The 18,650-nt window shown below is 40.8% G+C and overlaps 1 protein-coding gene across 6 annotated transcripts in view; it reads left to right on the top strand.

The window, feature by feature from the left end:
* DACH2 (dachshund family transcription factor 2) overlaps nucleotides 1–18,021 on the top strand; it is a 250,111-nt gene extending 232,090 nt beyond the window's left edge. For 2 of the 6 annotated variants that reach the window (XM_068204572.1, XM_068204573.1), the window contains exons 8-12: nucleotides 3,819–3,964; nucleotides 4,484–4,631; nucleotides 5,996–6,139; nucleotides 9,162–9,232; nucleotides 17,142–18,021. In XM_068204572.1, the coding sequence (XP_068060673.1) occupies nucleotides 3,819–3,964; nucleotides 4,484–4,631; nucleotides 5,996–6,139; nucleotides 9,162–9,232; nucleotides 17,142–17,192 (560 nt within the window). In that variant the 3' untranslated portion in view covers nucleotides 17,193–18,021. The remainder of the gene's footprint in view (nucleotides 1–3,818; nucleotides 3,965–4,483; nucleotides 4,632–5,995; nucleotides 6,140–9,161; nucleotides 9,233–17,141) is intronic. The other 4 variants (XM_068204574.1, XM_068204575.1, XM_068204576.1 and 1 more) reach the window with 3 other exon arrangements.
* The last annotated feature ends 629 nt before the right edge of the window (nucleotides 18,022–18,650 follow it).

Here is an 18,650-nt window from a genome sequence, read left to right as displayed (position 1 = left end):
AATACATATTTTACTTTCAGAGATGAGTCACGCAGACAACCCAGCTGATGTTGCAAATCCTCTGCTTTATTTTATTAAAAGTCAAAGAGCTCCATTAGAGTATCCAGGCTGTTCTGTAACTATGGGCCATTAAATGTAATCCCCATCACTCAGGTATGAAACTCAAAGAATTACAATTGTAATAAACCACTCCAGTCCTTGGGTTTCTAAATTTTATGCCGCAGGCAGGGAAAAGGAGTGACCCAGCTACCATCTGTGTCCAAAACCATCTTCTTATCCCTGCCTGAAGGGTTTCTGAGATCAAATGTCTTGGTTAGTAACTAACAGGTTAATAACTATAAATCCTGTATCAATTGTTTCTCTCTCCTCCATATGCCATGCATTTATTTAATGCATGAGTTATATTCTGTGAGCTGATGGAGGTGAAGAATGCTCCTACAGCTCCAGGTAGATAAAGTTTTTAAGTGCATGAGAAGAAATAACTTGGTGGTCTAACCAGTGTAAATTGCACCTTTAATATTTCTCCCTTGTTTTGAGAGGGATGTGGCATTTCACGTGGATCAGGGCTGTGACTGATGGGTTTAAAAACATGCCTTCTGAAAGAAAATAAACCAGCTGGCAAATAAAAGTGCCTGTTGGTTTGGGCCGTGCAGGGAGCAATTCACGTTCCCCACGTTCCCAGCACTGTGTTCAGTCTGGAGGTTGATGCTTCATTTGCCAATCCCTGTTCCTGCAATTTAGGCAGAAGACAGAAGATGAAATACTTAAGCATATTGAATTAAGAGCAAGAAACTTCCTAGCAGATTTCTGTGTGCTTTCCCAGGATGATACTCCATTCACTGTTAGTGTTTACTGTGTATTTCTTCGCTCTGCAGTATAATTCTTACTTTCATCTATTCATCTGGATGTCAGCTAGAAATTAAAATGAAAAGACTGCACTCTAAATGGATTCCTGAATGCTTTTATAAAGCATGGCAGGCTTAACAAACAGGCTCGATAAAAGTAGTTCCCACTTTGCTTCAGTAATCAGAAAGGTTGGTTGTGTCCTTGGTCAGACTGTAGCTGTCTTGGCTTTATTTCTTGCTTATTATGTTGTATTGTATATGTGAGTGCAGCTTTTAGCATTTATATTTTTAGTGGTGTTTAAAATCAAAATCCTTAAATCAACATTATTTTTTTTCCATTAAAGAGATGCATTGGATACAGTCCCCAAGAAATGCTTCCAGCACATGCCATTTTTAATTGCTTTATCAATTATGATTCCTCAAGTCTAGCTAATAAATTTCTGCCTAACTGTGCACTTATTCAGAGCATGGGCAAGATGTAGACACCGTTCAGATGTGAAGACCTATTACAAGATTGAAATAGATTTCTAATGCATTTATCATTCATCTTTGCAGAGTGTGATTTCAATCAGAAAAAAAATGATGAATGGTTTGACAGTTTCCACCCATATACGCTAAAACATAATATGCTGCTTCTAGTTTCAGCTATTACAGACTTTAACATGCAATGTGACCTTGGTCTGCAAAGCATGTTTGGTTAGCACAAAAACTTAATCATAAGAAGTCATAAGTAGAATCCTTCTTCTTTACTGCCCTTTTTCTGGGACTAGGAAATTTATTGCTTCTGGGACAGGTAGGATATGAACAATGGGCCAAATAGAGTCCAGGGTTATCTCATCTGTGTGAAAACTGCTGCTGAAAATCGATGTGACCTCTGCTACACTGTCATCCCAATTCCCACCCTCTGTGTCCTATTTGTCTTTTGGTAGAAGCTTAGATCTGTGTGCTGTCTCTATGTGTCTCTCTTGGGCCAGATTATCAAAATGAATCATTGCCTGCATACCTCTTATATTTCTATTTATTTTCCTGGTGTTGACTAGGTCTGATGAAATATGATTCTTTTTGCATTTGATCCTCACTGCAGCAAGCAGCACCTAATTTAGCTGTGTCTATCTCTTTAAAGAAGAGTAATACTATTTTGAAACTTCAATCTGCTGTACAGTAGCATTACAAACCATAGACCATGCAACCTGTCTTCACAGTCAATAGTAATTTTCCTTTCAGCCAATTTAATGTTATTACTTTCATCTCCAAATAGCAGAGATTTTTAGAGGTGTTAGAGCAGCTCCAGTTTTGTTATGCATACTTCATGTATTGCTTTCTTTTTCAAATGCCACTTCTGTTTAGTCTTTTGTGACTCCATGGCTTCGCTGTTATTTCTGGGTGGCATCATGTGTGACAACTAATCAGGTTATTTTAAAAACTCTGCCACTGATATATTTGAATATGAGAAATGGTGTGTCTGAATCAGCACAAACGTCGTGGTCTGAGTTTGTTACCCGAGTTGGGATTTTTTAAATGGATCACTTAAATCCTATCTAAGATGCCATCCCTGAGGACGTGTGGAGGTTACTGGCTTTTGTTATTAGTCCTGAAAAATCATTAGGAAGATGTTTCATTTAATGAATTCAGAGAGCAAAGACAAAATACTCCCAAACCAGAGATCTCAAAGAATACTTGAAAACTGCTAATGCTCCCGGTTTGTTGTCAGGTGGATGAAAAAAGTGGAGGCTCCTGGTGTGTGTTACACCAGGAAATAGTGCTGCAGTGGAGACACCCTGGGTTAATGAGTTGTCAGATTCTTTTTAAGTTGTTTATTCCTTAAAAACAGGAGTGGGAGAAGGAGACCTTTTGAATATGGTGTGGTCTAATTGCAATTCAGGCTTTAATATGACCAAGGCACTTGACAGGTGAAACTCTGGGGGCTGGCTGTGCTGCTGCCCTGGGCGAGCACTGGCGTCAGGAGCTCATGGCCAAGGCAGGGATCACAGGCTTCTCTAAAAGGGAGGTGCTGGGCAGACACTTGTCAAGATTTCTGCAAGTGCAGGATCATTATATATATAGAGAGAGAGAGAAAGAGACTGGAATATTGCACATAAGTATTTTTTTAGCATTTCAGAGTGAAAAAATTGTACAAAGTTTGGCTTCAGACACAGCTACATTTTAATTGTGTGCTTTTCAGCAATTAAAATGAATACATGGGAAGAAGTACTTACAGGGATCTGAGAGAAGGAGCTACATCTACTGTCCTAAAAGATCCTTCAATTATTCTATTCAGAAATGGGAGTTCATTGGTGATACTACTGATTCCTCACCAAATTGAAGGGATTCTAGAAAAAAACAATTTCTAACATTTTCTTCTTTCTGGATACACATTTCTGCTGTCTGTGCACAGCTTGATTTATACCCACACCATGTATTTGAAAGAAGGAGTGAATGGGGAAGCGGCCAGGCCCCAGTTTGCTCTCTGTAGGAGATGCTCCAGTTGCAAGCAGTGCTGGCAGAGGGGATGGATGACTCAGTGGAGATTATTTACTGCTGAGCACGGGAAGGGGAGAGGTAAAGGAGTAAAGAGATGTGATACATTCCTTGATTAGAATTTTGCCAAGGTTATAGCAACAAAAAACACACATCACAGAATGGCACACATGACAGAATGAAGACAGGTCATTCAGGTTTAATGAACTGCGTAATACTGTTATAATTCTGTGGTATAATTCTGTGGAATTTGAGATATAATGGTCTGTACTCCATTACAGCTGTGTTATAGTCTCAGTGTATTGATTATTGTTCTGTACTATTTTGCCAACTTGCCTTGGCAACAGTCCCAGCTGCCCAAAGACTGAAACAATGTTGATTTTACTAACGCACTTGTATTTTGACTTCCAGATAAACAAAATGCTAGTTTCTAGAAATTACAGTCACCTATATTTCCAATGCTTTCTGATGTCGCTTTTAAACCTATCTTTACAGAAGAGGTCCAAATTGCCATTCCAATAATGAAACCAACCTTAGATAAAGTCCAACTGGCTGGACAGGCCTTGCCTCCTGGATTTCCGGCGCCATTTCTTTTTGCTGATGGTCTTTCATCAGTAGAAACACTATTAACCAACATTCAGGTAAATTCTTCTCTACAGGGCCAGGTTATGTCATGATAGATAACATGTGTTTCTTTTGCACTCTTAAAAAAGTTTCCGGAACTATTTTGTATTTGCAGTTTCTCATCTCTTTAATTTAATGTCGTGCTTAGGTTTCCTCTCTCCCTGGCTTACCAGTCATGGAAGGGTTTCATACATTGTATATTTGACTTAATAATTGGCAATAATAGTCATAATGAAATTCACCATTCTCATTATTCCTGCAGTGCTTCTCTCTGCAGTTATTGAGGTGAGCAGAGACATGGCACTGTGTGTGTAACCAAATTAACCAAAGCTGTACTGAATGATTCCATGCCACAAAATTCCTCATATGTAACTCCAGCATTAGCTACTTGGAGTGCCCAGCTGTGTTTCAGGTCTATAGGTTCCTGCTTCTAATCTTTCTGTTTTCCTAGAGGGTGTAAAAGAAACGAGTGGATGAATTTTGTCACTGCTGAAAGAAAATGGTGTTTTCAGATCTTGCATTTGTGTGTGTTTTAGGGCCTGCTGAAAGTGGCTGTGGACAATGCCAGAGTCCAGGAAAAGCAGATACAGCAGGAAAAGAAAGAGTTAAAGATGGAGCTTTGTAGAGAGCGAGAACTACGAGAGAGCTTGGAAAGGCAACTCACAGCTGAGCTGCAAAGCAGAGGTGAGTGAGTGAAAAATGGAGTTTAGGTGTCTGTGAAATGTGTAACCCTCTGGCATTTCCAGCTGGAGCTGTCGAGGGCTCGCAGTTAACTGACATCCATACTGGTGTAATGCAGCAGTGGACCTGCACTGGCAATGAGGGATTCAAATCTCCTAGAACCAGAACGAAGCACAGCTTTCTGTAAGCAGAAGGAACAGTGGCTCAAGGATTATTACCAGTAGGGCAACTGGCCCCAGAGAGTTTTGGCAGGTTCTGAGGAGGGAAGCTGGGGCAGTTCTGTGGCTTCCAGGTGTATTAGCATCACTCTGCCCAGGTATTCCCAGCCCAATTTCTTCATTTGACAGCTTTAATTTCTTTTCGTTTTCACTGTTATCCTCCAAGCATCATCAGTCTTACTGTGAGAAAGACATGGCTTGAATTTGGGTATTTAGGTGATTTTTGTCATTACTTCCCTAGCCCACATTTCTGCAGCTTCAGTGCTGCTCAGTTTGTCTTGTAGAGAACTTCAGCTCAAAAAATAGAGCTGAGAGAAATTGTCTGCCCAAGTGCAAGATCTGAAGCAAATAGTCCAAGACATTTTTTTTGCGTCAGGAGATGGAGGTGCAGTAGCACACCCCAAATGGGGCCTTCTGAGACAAAACCATGACTGGTTAGAAGCTTTTGATAATAATAAGCAATTAAATTGGTAAATCTCAATTTCTCACCGTGCTGTTGCAAAAGAGGCAGCATTAATATTCTTTTTCAAATTCAGATCTGCATCTGAAGGAAAGGAACAGTACTTCATGTGCCAAAAGCTACTTCTAGATTGCATCCATGAAATCATAAAGATAAAACTAGATAAGATCCAAAGCGTAGGTGCCAAGTCCTATCTTCCTGTGCTTTTTGAATGGAAATTGGGTGTGTGGAACCGTCTGCAGTGCCAGGTCTCACTTAGAGGCACCAAAGGGCACCTCTCAGTTGAGTTGTGAAGGGTCACTAAATCCTGCTGAAGCTCTTAAATTGCAGTGGATGTCCAGAAATGTTGCATCACCCAAGTGTGATGGGACTGTGTATTTCTGTAAAAACAAAACTTAGCTCCTTAGGACAGCACAGTGTGCTCCTCCTGTGTCCCAGTTAACTCACCAAAATCTTCAAGTCATTCACAGACTTTGATGGCTCCTGACTTGAGAGAGAATTTCACCAGTAATCAGCATCCTCAGAATTGTTTGTCTTTCAGGTCACCACCACATGCACATCTTTATTGTCATAGGGGTCTTGAGCTAGAACTGCACCTTTGAATGTTGAACATAAACTACTTTCTTACTGTCTCCATCATCTGTTAACTGTGCTCTGACAACCATTCTTACACTGTATTTACATTTCAGCCACAATTCAGAAACGCTTGAAGAAAGAGAAGAAGGCAAAGAGAAAATTGCAGGAAGCTTTGGAATTTGAATCCAAGAGAAGAGAACAAGTGGAACAGGCTCTGAAACAGGCCACATCAGGTGACGGTCTCAGGATGTTAAATGGTAATGTCTTAGTTGGCCTTTCACAAGCAGCTTAAAATGATGTTTGGTGGAGTGACAAAAAAAAAAAATCAGATGATGCACAGAGCAAATTTCAGAATAAACCCCCGACAATTCTTTCCTGAAATAATGAAAAATCTATTTCAGGCTATGTGCTCTGGGTCGAGAATTAAAAAAATAAATAAGTCTGCAACTAGAGAAACAGACAGAGCAGTTTACACAGAGATGACAAGAAATGCTGAATATATTACAGAGAAATCTGTTACAGTGCCAGCTAAGACAATGTGAAATTTGGTTCCTCTAAGGTTCTGTGAACTCTTCTCTCCCAGCAGATTCATTTTTAGAACTGCTGAGCTTCATTTCAAAAGCCGTTTGGCTGAAGTTTGCTCAGCCTCAGGACCTATTAAGTTTGTTAAATATGTATCAGCTTTCAGAGCTGACTGGGTTTTGAACACTTCCCAAATATTCTTGTGAAACAAAAGCAAATCAGTTCATCTCCTAAACAGTGGTTAAGTTCTGGCTACTGGGACGATTTGCCTTTTGTGCTTAAGACGATTCTGGCCAAACTTTAGAGCTTTGGTTTGAATGTTTAAGACTGAGCCTAGCTGAGCTTTAATTAATTTTAGATTCTGCAGCTAAGGTTTAGTCTGTGCATCCCTACCTGGAGTCTCTGCAGAGGCTCAGGAATCAGAGTGACGTTCAGTCCCTGCTGCATTCTGGTGTCCTGTGGTGTGTTAATTTGTGCTGCCTGCTTTGGGCACTGCTAGAGACTGCAGAGTGCAAAACCTGCCTCTCTGCCGAGTAAAAATAATGAATTTGGCTTGTCTGGAGTTCTCAGCTGTGAGAGCTGCCCACACTGTTCTCTAGAGCCAGGGCAAGGCTGTGTGTGTGCCCTGGCACGGCAGTGCTCTGCAGGAGATGGGAGCTGTGATTTATCTGGGGCACCCAAGGGATATAAACCATGAGAATGAGAGCAGCATCTCGCAGAGGCATCCTCTCATCTGCTGTTCATAGCCCTGCACATCCTGGAAGCAGGGACTGGCTGGTGTCCCTGGAGCACTGGCAGTGGCCAGGGGGATCCAGGTGTGGATTCACAGCCGCAGTCACACCTGGGTGGGGACGGTGACCAGGGAGAGTGGGTGGCCACAGCCAGCAAAACAATTTCACCACCACCTCCACTGGATCAGACAAATGCCCAGACTGGATCCCATGGACAGAAGCAGCACCTTGAGAGGAAAGTCAGAAAAAGACTAAAATCCTGATGTGCTGCAAGGTCACTCCCCTGGGTGCTGCCACTGCAGGGAAGCACCTGCTGTTCACACAGCCAGGAGCACCCAGCAGTTCTGGAAGCCACAAATCCAGGGATACCAACGTTCCAGCAGTGTGATTAACACATCTTTACATCTGCTAGTGTGGGCCTGGCTGCAGCAGTTTGATTTGCAGGCACTCTCAGGTAGTCATATATATGTTAGTGCCTGCAAGAAGCTGATATTTACATGCTAATCTGATTGCACATGCAAATCAGGTAGCTCATTAGCATCTTAATCCACAATTTAATTGCAGGTACAATTTTATGACAACAAAATGTGAAGGGCTATTCTGAGTATTTTTAATTTAACTCTGACAGTCTGTCTCATTTAACAGATGCTGTTATTAGTTACAGATGACTTTGTCATTTTTGGTATATACAACATGTACTCTGAAGGGTTTGAGAAGAAAGAACCTTTTCAGATTGATAGGCCAGTGCCCTGCACTTGCCTTCAGAACAGGAATCTGAGTAAGGGAAACCTTGCAGAATAGCAGTCACTTGTAATTTAATAAGGAAAAAAAATGTATATGTGAAAACACTGCTTTTTTATCACATATACATTTATAGAGCTATATATGCACACATGACACGGGTTTCATTTGCACATTTATTGCCGAGCTATTTGCTCTCCTGTAAGGACTGTACTTCTCAGGGTTGCCCTGCTTTCACTCAGGGCTCAGTTACTGCAGGGTCACCAGCAAAGCATCACCTCTGTGACAGATCCTGACACTCAGCTGAAGGGATCTGTGAAAGCAGCAGTGCAGTTATTCCCTGTTTGAGAAAGTCCAGAACAGGCTTTTGCACAGAAAACCCCCCAAACCTTGCACAGCTTCTTTTCAGGTGTGGGTTTTTCCTTCCTGTAATTTCTAAGGGCTGTGTGATAAGGGAAGCAGATGTTTCTCCAGGATTTGAGGTGCCATGGATTCAAATCACATCCCCTTCATGCTAATCCTTGTTGGCACAAGGTGGATCGTGGCATCTGTTCCCGTAACACCCTGGGGTGTTGGAGCCCCCGCCCCCACCCCAAGGACTGTGCAGACAGAGGGATCACCAACATGAAATTAAACAGGTCCAAAGTGAGTGTCATGAGACTCCTTCTCAACTTGGATAAAAAACCAAAAAGAGCACAGTCCTCTTTGGAAAGCTCTTCTCAGAGATCTGGAAATACTTCACATAATATGACAGCTGTAATTTCGGTTTGGGTGGTAACACATGCTCACACATCCCGAGCTGAGGTTGGAAATGCAGTTTACACAGTTCTTATCTGTAACATGCACTCGCACAAACTGATACACACACCCCAAAACTGTTGCCTGGCACTGGCTATATTCTTCAGCTCTGTAATTTGGGGGTATTTGGCTATATACAAGAATCAGTGTAGTTTAATATTATCACAGTTTAATTTCAACTTTTATTTTTCATGTGTCAGATGCCCTCATTCTCCAAGAGGATTTTGCAGACATATTATTACCACGTGTTGGTTATTATCTGATCATCAGACAAATGTGAAGCACATTAAAAATAATTCACTGTGAGACCAGTAATGTTTGCACATTTTGGAAACAATTTACTACTGAAAATTCTATGAGGACCAAATGTTTTATGCAAGACCATGTTAACTTGGAGAGCACCCTAGTTTGCTATAAATATTTCTCTAAAGATGCCTGAGAGAGGGGCAAAGGGAAATGCATTAATCTTCAGTCTCCCATCTTTCAGATGCTGGAATCCCAGATATGGAAATAGAACACAACGGAACCCAACATGACAGTGCAGCCATGCAAGGTGCAGTATGTACCACAGCTCCTCACTTGTGTGCTTGTCATTAAAAATTAAGTAAAATCATTTTACATCTGTTTTCATGATTTAAGATAAATGTAAATTACAGAACTTCAGTTTGTTTTCCTGTTTGATACAGAAAGCCTTTGTAAGAACCTTACAAGATCAGAAATTAACTTCAAGTAGAGGGGATATTTAGCTGAGGTGATTTAGAGGTGGTATTTGTTTTAAAACTGATATTTATATCAGTTATAATTTACTGATAACTGATATTTATCTACCAAGACACATGCCCTTAGTTCAAAAAGGGGTTTTACATATGATTTATCATTTGTAATATTTTACCTCTGGTCTTTACCTACCTGTCAAGATTGCAGATGTTTTCAAAAAATGCATGAACTATAAGTGAAAAAGAAAAGCCATGTTCACATTATGGGCAGCTGTCTGGTGCTACTTTTCCTTCACCGTGTGGCTGTGTTTAAGTGCAGCACCTCCAGGTATGGTCTGAGTGCTTCCCAAAGAGCAGGAATGAGTGCTGGCTGCAGGTCTGGGACATGAGGAGTTGTGAAATCCTCCTCTGGGGGAGCTCAGACACAGGGATATTCCCAAGGGATATTCCCATTCCTCCTGGAGGCCTTTTTGAGCCACACAGAAAATCCAGTCACCTGTGATAAGATCTTCTCTGAGCAATTTGAACATTGAATTTCTCTGATGAAAGTCCAGCTTGTGGAGTCTCCCTTCAGTCCTGTGCCATGTTCATTCCAGACCATTCAGTTCTGTGCTGGCAGCCTGCAAACAGCTGCCTCTTCCAAAGAACTGCTGCTTCTTAGAGCAGTCCCACCCTTTCTCCTGCATCATGGAATGGGAATGTGCAAAAATCCCCTGTGCTGAGGCAAGTAAAGGCAGTTTGTGCAGACAGGAGAAGGGCTGCAGTGCACTTAGAGACACAAACCTCACTCAAGTTATTTCTCTTCAGCTGGGGAAGGTTTGACTTGCATACCTCTGGTATGCATCTGTCGTCCATCTGTCATCCTTACAGGAAAGCTTTCAAATATTTTTACTGCTGTCTCTTCTTGTGATTTTAGATTCATATGCTCTGTATTACAGAGAAGGAGAATCACAGCTTTATTGTAATGCAGATATATATACATCTGACATATGTGTGTATATATCTGTGCACATATAATGAGAGCTGTGCTCTAAATATTGCAATTGGAAAATTGCTGCTGCCAGAAATTATCAAAATATTGGATGAGCGCTTGGGACACATGTATTTAAATTTGATGAGCAAAATGTTCCTTACATTTTTGATCTGTTCATGGTACCTGCTGAGAGGAGTGCTCAGTGCTCTTCCAGGCAACTCTGAAAGTCAAAGGTGCATCTGGGCAGACTCTAAAGAAGAGAAAGGTAACTTCAGTTTTCAGTTGAAGAAAAACCATGACACCTGGCTCAAATGTGTCTTTACATCAAAAATGAGTAAAAATACTGTGAGAAAGGTGATGCACAGCCACTTCCAACAACCATTTGCTTGCCTTAAGGAATCAAGAGAAGTTTCTTATGTTACCTGTAGTTTATTAATACACAGGAAAGCCTTGGGATTTTACCATTTTTATTTCATGTCAAGTTTTTTTTGGGTTTTTTTCCTTTTAATCTGATCTTGACTACATCATCCCTTCAGTTATGAGAGGTTTTGGCTCAGGAAGTTTTTGTTAAGCATGGCCAAGGGGAGAGCTTGATATTCCCTGGGTTAAGTGTCCCTGGGCTCAGTGGGAGCAGGACATGGCCTGAGCAGCAGGAGCTGCAGCCCTGTCCCTGTCCCTCCCAATCCCTTCCCTTTTCTGCCCTGCTGGCTCTGACCCCCCCTGGCATGGAAATCCTGCTTGTGTGGAGACATGAGGAGCTGAGCCACTTGGTCTCTCTCAGCTGATAAAAAGCTTTCTGCAGATCTCTCTGTGGAGCTTGTTCAGATTTCAAAGTGTTCCTGTCCTGTAGCACCGTCTCTTTCATTTTTATTTATGCTGATACTGCAATAACTTTTTATTCCCTTTCTCTTTGATAACCATTCGTGTCCCTGACAGCTCCTATTGCTGCTGCAGCTCTGACAATTCGAGCACACTCCCTCACTGCCCCTGTCATTTGCTGCCTTTGTTTTTTGGGCCCTGGGAGGAGGAAGGGGCAAAACACATGTCCCTAATACAAAGCTGTTTCCAGGCTTCCAAAATCTCTGTCAGTTGCTCAGAAAAAAAGCTTTAGCATCAATACAGAGCTTTCTTTTTCTGTTGTCAATAGCTCTGCTGGACAGAAATCTATCATTCACACAGTGCTTTTCCTTTGAAATTCAATTAGTTCCACTGCCAGTATCTCCTTAAGACAGTTTAAAGGAAAATTACAGAACTACTGCACAGCCACCTTTCACAGTGATTAAGTCATATCATATTTTATGCTTATTTCTTAAAATGATTTTATTAACACAAGCTGTTCATGTACTGCGTTTCTGATCTGCATTATAAATCTTTTCCATTTAGTTGACTCATTTTCCCTCTGCTTTGTATATTAATTGAACAGAAATTTCATGCAGATGAGACTTAAAACTTTTCTGAACTTTACAGTCTTAATGCCTCCATCCTCCATATCCCAGATGTAGTTGAGAGCTGGAGCTGGGAGGTTTTTAGCAGGCTGAGGAGATCAGTGGTGCTTGCAGTGGAGCAGAGCAGATGATGAGCACTCAGACACCCTCCTGCTGCTCCTTCCACCACTCACTCCTGGGCCAGCACCACAGTGCATCAACCATTTTATCAGCCAGTCTCCCTTCCACATAAAATAAACATACTGGGTGTCATTAAGTGCACCTTCAGATCAATGATTTTTGCAAATGACATTCAAGTACCATTCGAGTAGTGCATTTTTGCTGATAAAAGCAAATTAAATTAGCACAACTACAAGTGTGCTGATAAAAACTAAAACCGAACAGCAGCACCATTAGCTAACAAAGTAATATTTTCTCTTTACTGCTTTCTGCCATTTAGTTATTATCCTATTGGAAATCTAATTATAATCCTTTTACTCCCTAGTCAAACTTCACAGTTTTTGCAAGCTTAGCACTGACAAGTGATTTCATTACATTTGATTGCCCGCGCCCAGATTGACTTAACTTCACTCCGAGACCTAAAAGCCCTCTCAGTTTCTCAGATTCCCTGTTTGCACATTACAGCAACAGCTCCTTTAATTAATTAGCATGAACAGCAGTAACATGAACTGCTGAACAGAAAATAACATCATTTTATGATCGCAGGGAGACTTCTCCTTTTGCATGTTTATACCTTAGTTAACTTTTGTATTATAATATTTCATTGTTAGGGGATAGTGGAACAATCAGCAAAGCAATGTTAGCTTAAAATCTTAAAAAGTAGATGTTACAGTAATACTTGATAACAACAATTTACAAAAAAAAATAAAATTTCAGGGAGGAGGCAGCAGCATAGGCAGGCTTTCCTGAGGTGAAAATGTACTTCACTGTGCCTGCAACAGGAGGGTGACTCAGGGCTGCTGCTGCTGCTTTTGTTTGTCACATAACTTGGCAGAGATTCAGCACAAAAACTTTGGGGTTACCATGCATAACATTTTTTTTAATTTAACATGTGAATAACATTTTATTTGTTTGTCAAAGATAAAGGACTGGTGTAGTTCGGAACGTATTTTGGGGTTTATCATGGACTGGGCTTCAGTTCATTGGTGTTCTGATCTAAGCAGTGAGTTCTCAAACCCAAGGTGCTTTATCTGAGTCTTAGGCCTGTTGTTCTTCTCCTGCCCAAGCTGTGTTCTCTCCCTAGAGCGTGTCCTGCTCTGGAGGCTGTGAATTATTGAACCCCTGGTAGCTACCCGTGCTGTGTCATTGCAGAGTTCCTAGAAAAGCTCTTTCAAAGCTCCTGTGCAGTTCCCAGACTGTCACTCCATGGCCACATGGCCACGTGCAGCTCAGAGCTACCCCAGCAGGGGCTCGCCAGGAACGGGCCTTACAGGAAATATTTGACAGGGTCAACTCAGCTGCCTTACACACAAAACAAGAGGGGAAGAAGCTCCTGCCCAGCAGCTCTGTGGGTGAGCAGCCCTGCAGGGTCAGGCACCACGGTCCCGAAGGAAGGAGGGCTTCTGGTACCAATTCTGAGGGATGCCCTGGTGTTGCCGCAGGTCCTCAGCTGGGTAAGAATTAGCATTGACTCCATGGTTCAGAAGGCTAGATCAATTGTTTTATTATATCATCCTGTAGTATATTTCTGTATTACAGTAGCAAGAGCTCTCACTAACAGCTAACTAACTAACTAACAAGAAAAACTCGTGACTCTCTGGTGAGAGACCTGACCCAGCTGTGCATCTGATTGGTCATTGAATCTAAACACCATCACCAGAATCTAATCAAGCAATCACCTTGGGTAAACAATCTCTAGAATACATTCCTCATGAGAACAAGGAGCAGAGATAATAATTGTTTTGATTCTCTTCTCTGCTTTTCCCAGGAAAATCCTGAGAAAGTCTGTGCCTGCTCCCTGTGGCCAGAGAGCTGCTGCCACACTGGGCTCAGCCAGCTCGAGATACCAGAGAGGACACCTCTGATAGCATATCTGCACCTCTGCAGAGGTGGAGAGAGGCCATAGGAAAGTGGGAGAGATGAAAACAAACCAGGCTTTGTTGGTACTGCTGCTACAGAACCAGCATTTATTGACCATGTTCTTCCTGGGTCTAGAGGGAGCCGTGCCCTGCTCTCTCACTGCTCAGTTGGAAGGATATTTGCAAATAAAGGAGAAGTTTTGCTGGACAACTAATAAGCAGGCAAAGAAGTAATTTTTACTTGTCATTCAGCTGAATGATCAGCCCAGGTCCATCTTCTTTTCATGGTAGTGAAGAGATCCTTCGCTGAGTTTTGCTCATTGCTCTGGTCCTTACCCACAAGCAGGGCCTGGATTCATTCCCCTTCCAGGCAGGCAGCACTCCTGTCTGCCAAGGGCTGTAGGGAAAGAGGGTTTTTCTGAGGGATGTGATCCTTTGGAGAAGCAAACCGATTTTTTTCCTTAGTACAAAGTAAGACACTGGTTCAAACTAATTAGCCCCATCTTTGCAAGTTAATTTATTGTTACAGCATTGCATTTCCCATGTGTTGCTTCCTCCAGAGCTGAGCTTGGCTCTGATCTAACTGAGGTGCTGTTTACCCAGCCTGGGAAGGGTGGAGAGCTCATCTCCTGTGCAGTTGGACACTTGTTTTGTTTTAAAGTAATTTAGGGAAATAGAGCTAAATTCCCGATTTAACCCAGAGAGCTTACAAACAAAGGATTCAGAAAATTCAGAGATGTGGAATAGGCTGGGGAAAAAAACTAAACGTGAATAAATATGGAGATGATGATTATTGCCTTTGGATTTGTCCTTTATGCACCCATTAAAACCTTGGAAGAAAAAGGTAAAGGATGATATTGTGGCTAAAAAGAGTGCGAGAGCTGCACCGGCCCTGGGCTAACGGCTCAGGGAAGAGAACGCTGTCCTGAAGGAAAATTCCACTTACAAACACAGACTCTGGCACACCAAGAAACTCAGAGATCTTTACTTGTCTTATACATTGTGAAGGGGAAAAAAACCTCCTTTCTAAATGTCTTGCTTATTAAGCCAGTCATGCATTGCTCTGTAGGCTGTAAAGCAGTGTAACACGCACAGGGGGCTCATAAGCATATTTAGTGTTAGGGAATATCATTTATACAGTTTTTATATTGTCAGTATTACCCCTAGAGAATGAGATTAGGCTTTAAACTACTGTAAATCTACGCTTTTGCTCACCTTTGTATAATTTCGTTTTTTAATAGAATGAAGCCCACATAAATGAATATTTGATTAAGGGATAAACCTGATAAAAGAATACATTTATTGCACACAGATTTATTCAAATCTTTGCTATATAATACAGTAAAGTGCTATAAAATGGTCTGTAGCTTGCAGTCAGCTGCACTGAGGAGATGGTGAATATTCTCCAGAAAAGATTAATTTGACAACATCACATTGTCTTTCCTGTGTAAGTGGGGGCACAGCTGCTCCCAACACGTTAATTCCTCAGAGGTGATTGCTGTGTGACGTGGTTAATGCCATGAAATTCGGTTTATTGCACAGCAACAAAAAAAGTATTTTAATTTCTGGAGAATAACTGAGGGTGTTATAAAAAGGAAATACTTAACCATGCACTTTCTGTTCACTGATCAATGATGTCTCCTGGGTGGCTGCACTGCGCTTGAGATGTGGCATTTACTTTTCTCTCTTATGGGTGTTCCAGATACCTCTGTTAAACTTTCCTTGAGAAATAAAACGGATTGGAAGGAAATATGGAAACCTGTTTCAAAGTTTAGTCAGCCCATGGTACCCTCAGTGTCCTCATCTTACCTTAATTAAAAAAATAATACTTAGAATTTATTAAAAACACAAAGAACAGCCTCCACTAGGAAGAAGCCATGTGCAGCTTCCTAACGATCATGAGAAATAGGGAAAAAAACCCCAAACCACAAACAAACCCCACATTGCTCAATCCTTGCATTTCTGCTGAACCCCCCCAGGCTTTAGTAATTCCCCACCAGGTTTAAAACAAGAATTTTCATCAGCCAATGGCCTGAAACTAATTTTAGTTCTTTCTTTGGAGGCTCCCAAACGTCCCTCTGGAGTTGTTATGTCTCTGGCTCTTGTGATCTTTATTTGTGCTTACATCCAAAATACGTATTAAATCATCTCAGTTTGGAGAGTCTGAGCCTCCTTAAAACCACAAAACATTCAATTACTAATTAGCTGTTTCCTGTTCCTAATGAAGTGAACATGTCGGATTTGGATTAAAATTCAGCTACTGCTCCCCTCTGTTTATGGTTCCAGATGTTTTTGTTTTATCTAGGAGGTTACTTTGACAGCTACTGCTAAATGATAAATCACTCATATTATAGCTGAAATGCATTTTGAAATTGAAATGTGGCAAACTTGGAGATTGCTCCAAGGATCAGTGTCAGTTTGCAGGTCAATACTTGTTTGTTCCTTAGGAGTGCTCGGTATTGGCGTATGTAAAACAGTGATGGGAGACATGTCAACATTATACAAAATGCTGCTCCATATTATCATTCTGCTATCATCTTCCAGATCAGTTCTTGCAGATTTAGCTGGGTGGATTCATGATTCATTGTATAATGAGCAGGAATATGGATTCTTGTTAGCTTCAGTTTCTGTGGGCATTTCAATATTTATTTTTTTCTCTGGGCTTAAAGTTGCTTAATGTGAAAAATCACAGTTGATAGGTACTGTAACTAGGAATATTTTTATGAAGTGCTTTTCTGCTTCGTTCTCTAAATAAAGAAATAGAATTTTAAGAAAAATGTGGTGGTTTCTGAATGAAATAACAGTTTTCCAAGAACAGATCCTGATTTACATTTTCTGAAAGCAGTGCAGTTTTAACACCCTGTTCCCTGGCAGGTCTTGTGCAGTGACAAGGGTGTGTGGTAAAGCTTGTCCCTGGTCTGTCCCAGGGAGGCAGCAATCCAACATGGGCTGCCTTTGGGAGAAAAGGACTGTTTGATTAAAAAAAAAAAGCCTTAAAGGAATAAAATCCAAATCAGAGTGTTGGCAGCCTGTCCTGAGCCATTGCTGGCAGACACCAGGGCAAGTGGTGGTGGTGGGTCTTTGTCCTTTCTTGAGGGCTTGGCCAGGTGTTTTCACCCAGTGCCTCCTTTCCCTGCACAAAACTTGCCCATAAGATGGACAGTTTAGTTTATATCACTTTTAGATCTGCTCATTTGGCTTGAGGGGAAGAAAAAAGACCCACAGGCAAGTGAAGAAACCACCTAAGTGTCAGTTAATTATAAAATGGTCAGCTGTGTAATTGACTTTTTTTTCTTCTTTTTTGTTTCCCTCCAGAAAACAGAACATACATCAAGCCGACCATTATGTACTGAAGGAACCACCTAGTGCTGAAAAATGTATAATGACCACTATTTGAAGACTATATAGTTCCTGAGAAATGTCCCTTCCAACCTTTGATGCCTTCAGTACTGTGTGAGGAACAGGATTTGTAGCATGAAACTTGAAGGACAATTTCAAGCAATTTACTGTTGCTGCATTGAAAACTGCCGTGTTAAGAAATACTGAGACTTTTTACAAGCTTACCATACCAAACCAAGCCTGTCACAACAGATCATTTTTAGGTCCCTGGAGATAGAAAGGAGTTTTAGTATTTTTAAGCACATTCATCAATTATTTCCCCTCCCCACCCTGCCCCAAAAAAGAACTTTTTTTTTTTCCTTAGGAGGTGGCTATTACTGAATAGCAATGGCACAATGATTTTAAGCCACAATGGTCCTCACTGGCTGTACATCATACAAGTCCAGTTTATCACTGAAACTGTTCAACATGGAGCTGTTTCGATTGTGTTTATAAATTAAGCTTTGTTTACTGAAGCAGATACTCGATATATATTACGTTTTAAAAAGAAATGTGTGTACATTTTTTAAAAGAACGATGTAAAAATTGTCCTTTCATTAGATGACCGATTCAAAAGTGTGAGCTAAACCCTAACAGCTGATGTAATATGAGGATTATAATTGATGCTTTTTTTTTTAATGCTCAGTTCAGCTTGGCTTTTGGTCTTTTAAGATGGAAAAATGAATATGCAGTAGAGTGTTAGATAATGGAAACTTTTAAGTATGGTTTCTCTGTTGTACCATATTAAGTTAAAGTACACATTCTTTGTTAAAAATGTTCTTGCTAAAAATACAGTATTAAAAAGTTTTTTGTTTGACTTTGGAAATCTTTTAAGATTTTTTTTGGACTGTGAATTCCCATAGTAACTGTACTAATGCAAACCAGTATTTTGCACTATTAAAAATACTTGAAGAAATGACTTAATAAAGAGGGTGGGTTGGTATTAAACATTTTCCTAATTATTGTATGCTCCAGATTTTGAACTTCGAAAACTGAAAACAGCTGAAAGCTTCCCTTCTCAAAACTTGGGACTGAAGGCTGGTTTGAGTCAGGTGGAATTAAGTGATCACCTGTTCCCTCTTTATTTTAATTCCTGGGTCAAAGGCACAGTGCTTATTTCCTTACCAGCTCCTGTTTATGTACACATGTTTACACACACATGCCCTGAATATAAATCACTGTCACTTAAAACCAAAAAAGACCTTTAAATAGATCCACAGGGAATATATTCCCTATGATTATGTTTACTTCTGGCTACATCTAAATGTAGAGTGTTCACAATTTCTTTCATTTTTAGCGCTGTGGTTTTTTTCTCATTAGAAGACTCTTGTAAACAGACTCTGCAGAATAAAATCACCTGATTTTTTTTGTTCCTAAAAGAAATCTTGTAGCTTAACCAGTGTCAATTCCAGAAAACTTGTTGCCCTCTGTTCTACATGTGACTGA

Source organism: Anomalospiza imberbis, chromosome 14 (genome assembly GCF_031753505.1).
Source record: "Anomalospiza imberbis isolate Cuckoo-Finch-1a 21T00152 chromosome 14, ASM3175350v1, whole genome shotgun sequence".
Taxonomy (NCBI): domain Eukaryota; kingdom Metazoa; phylum Chordata; class Aves; order Passeriformes; family Viduidae; genus Anomalospiza; species Anomalospiza imberbis.
The sequence above is the reverse complement of the archived record's forward strand: the minus strand, read 5'-3'. Positions and strand labels throughout refer to the sequence as shown.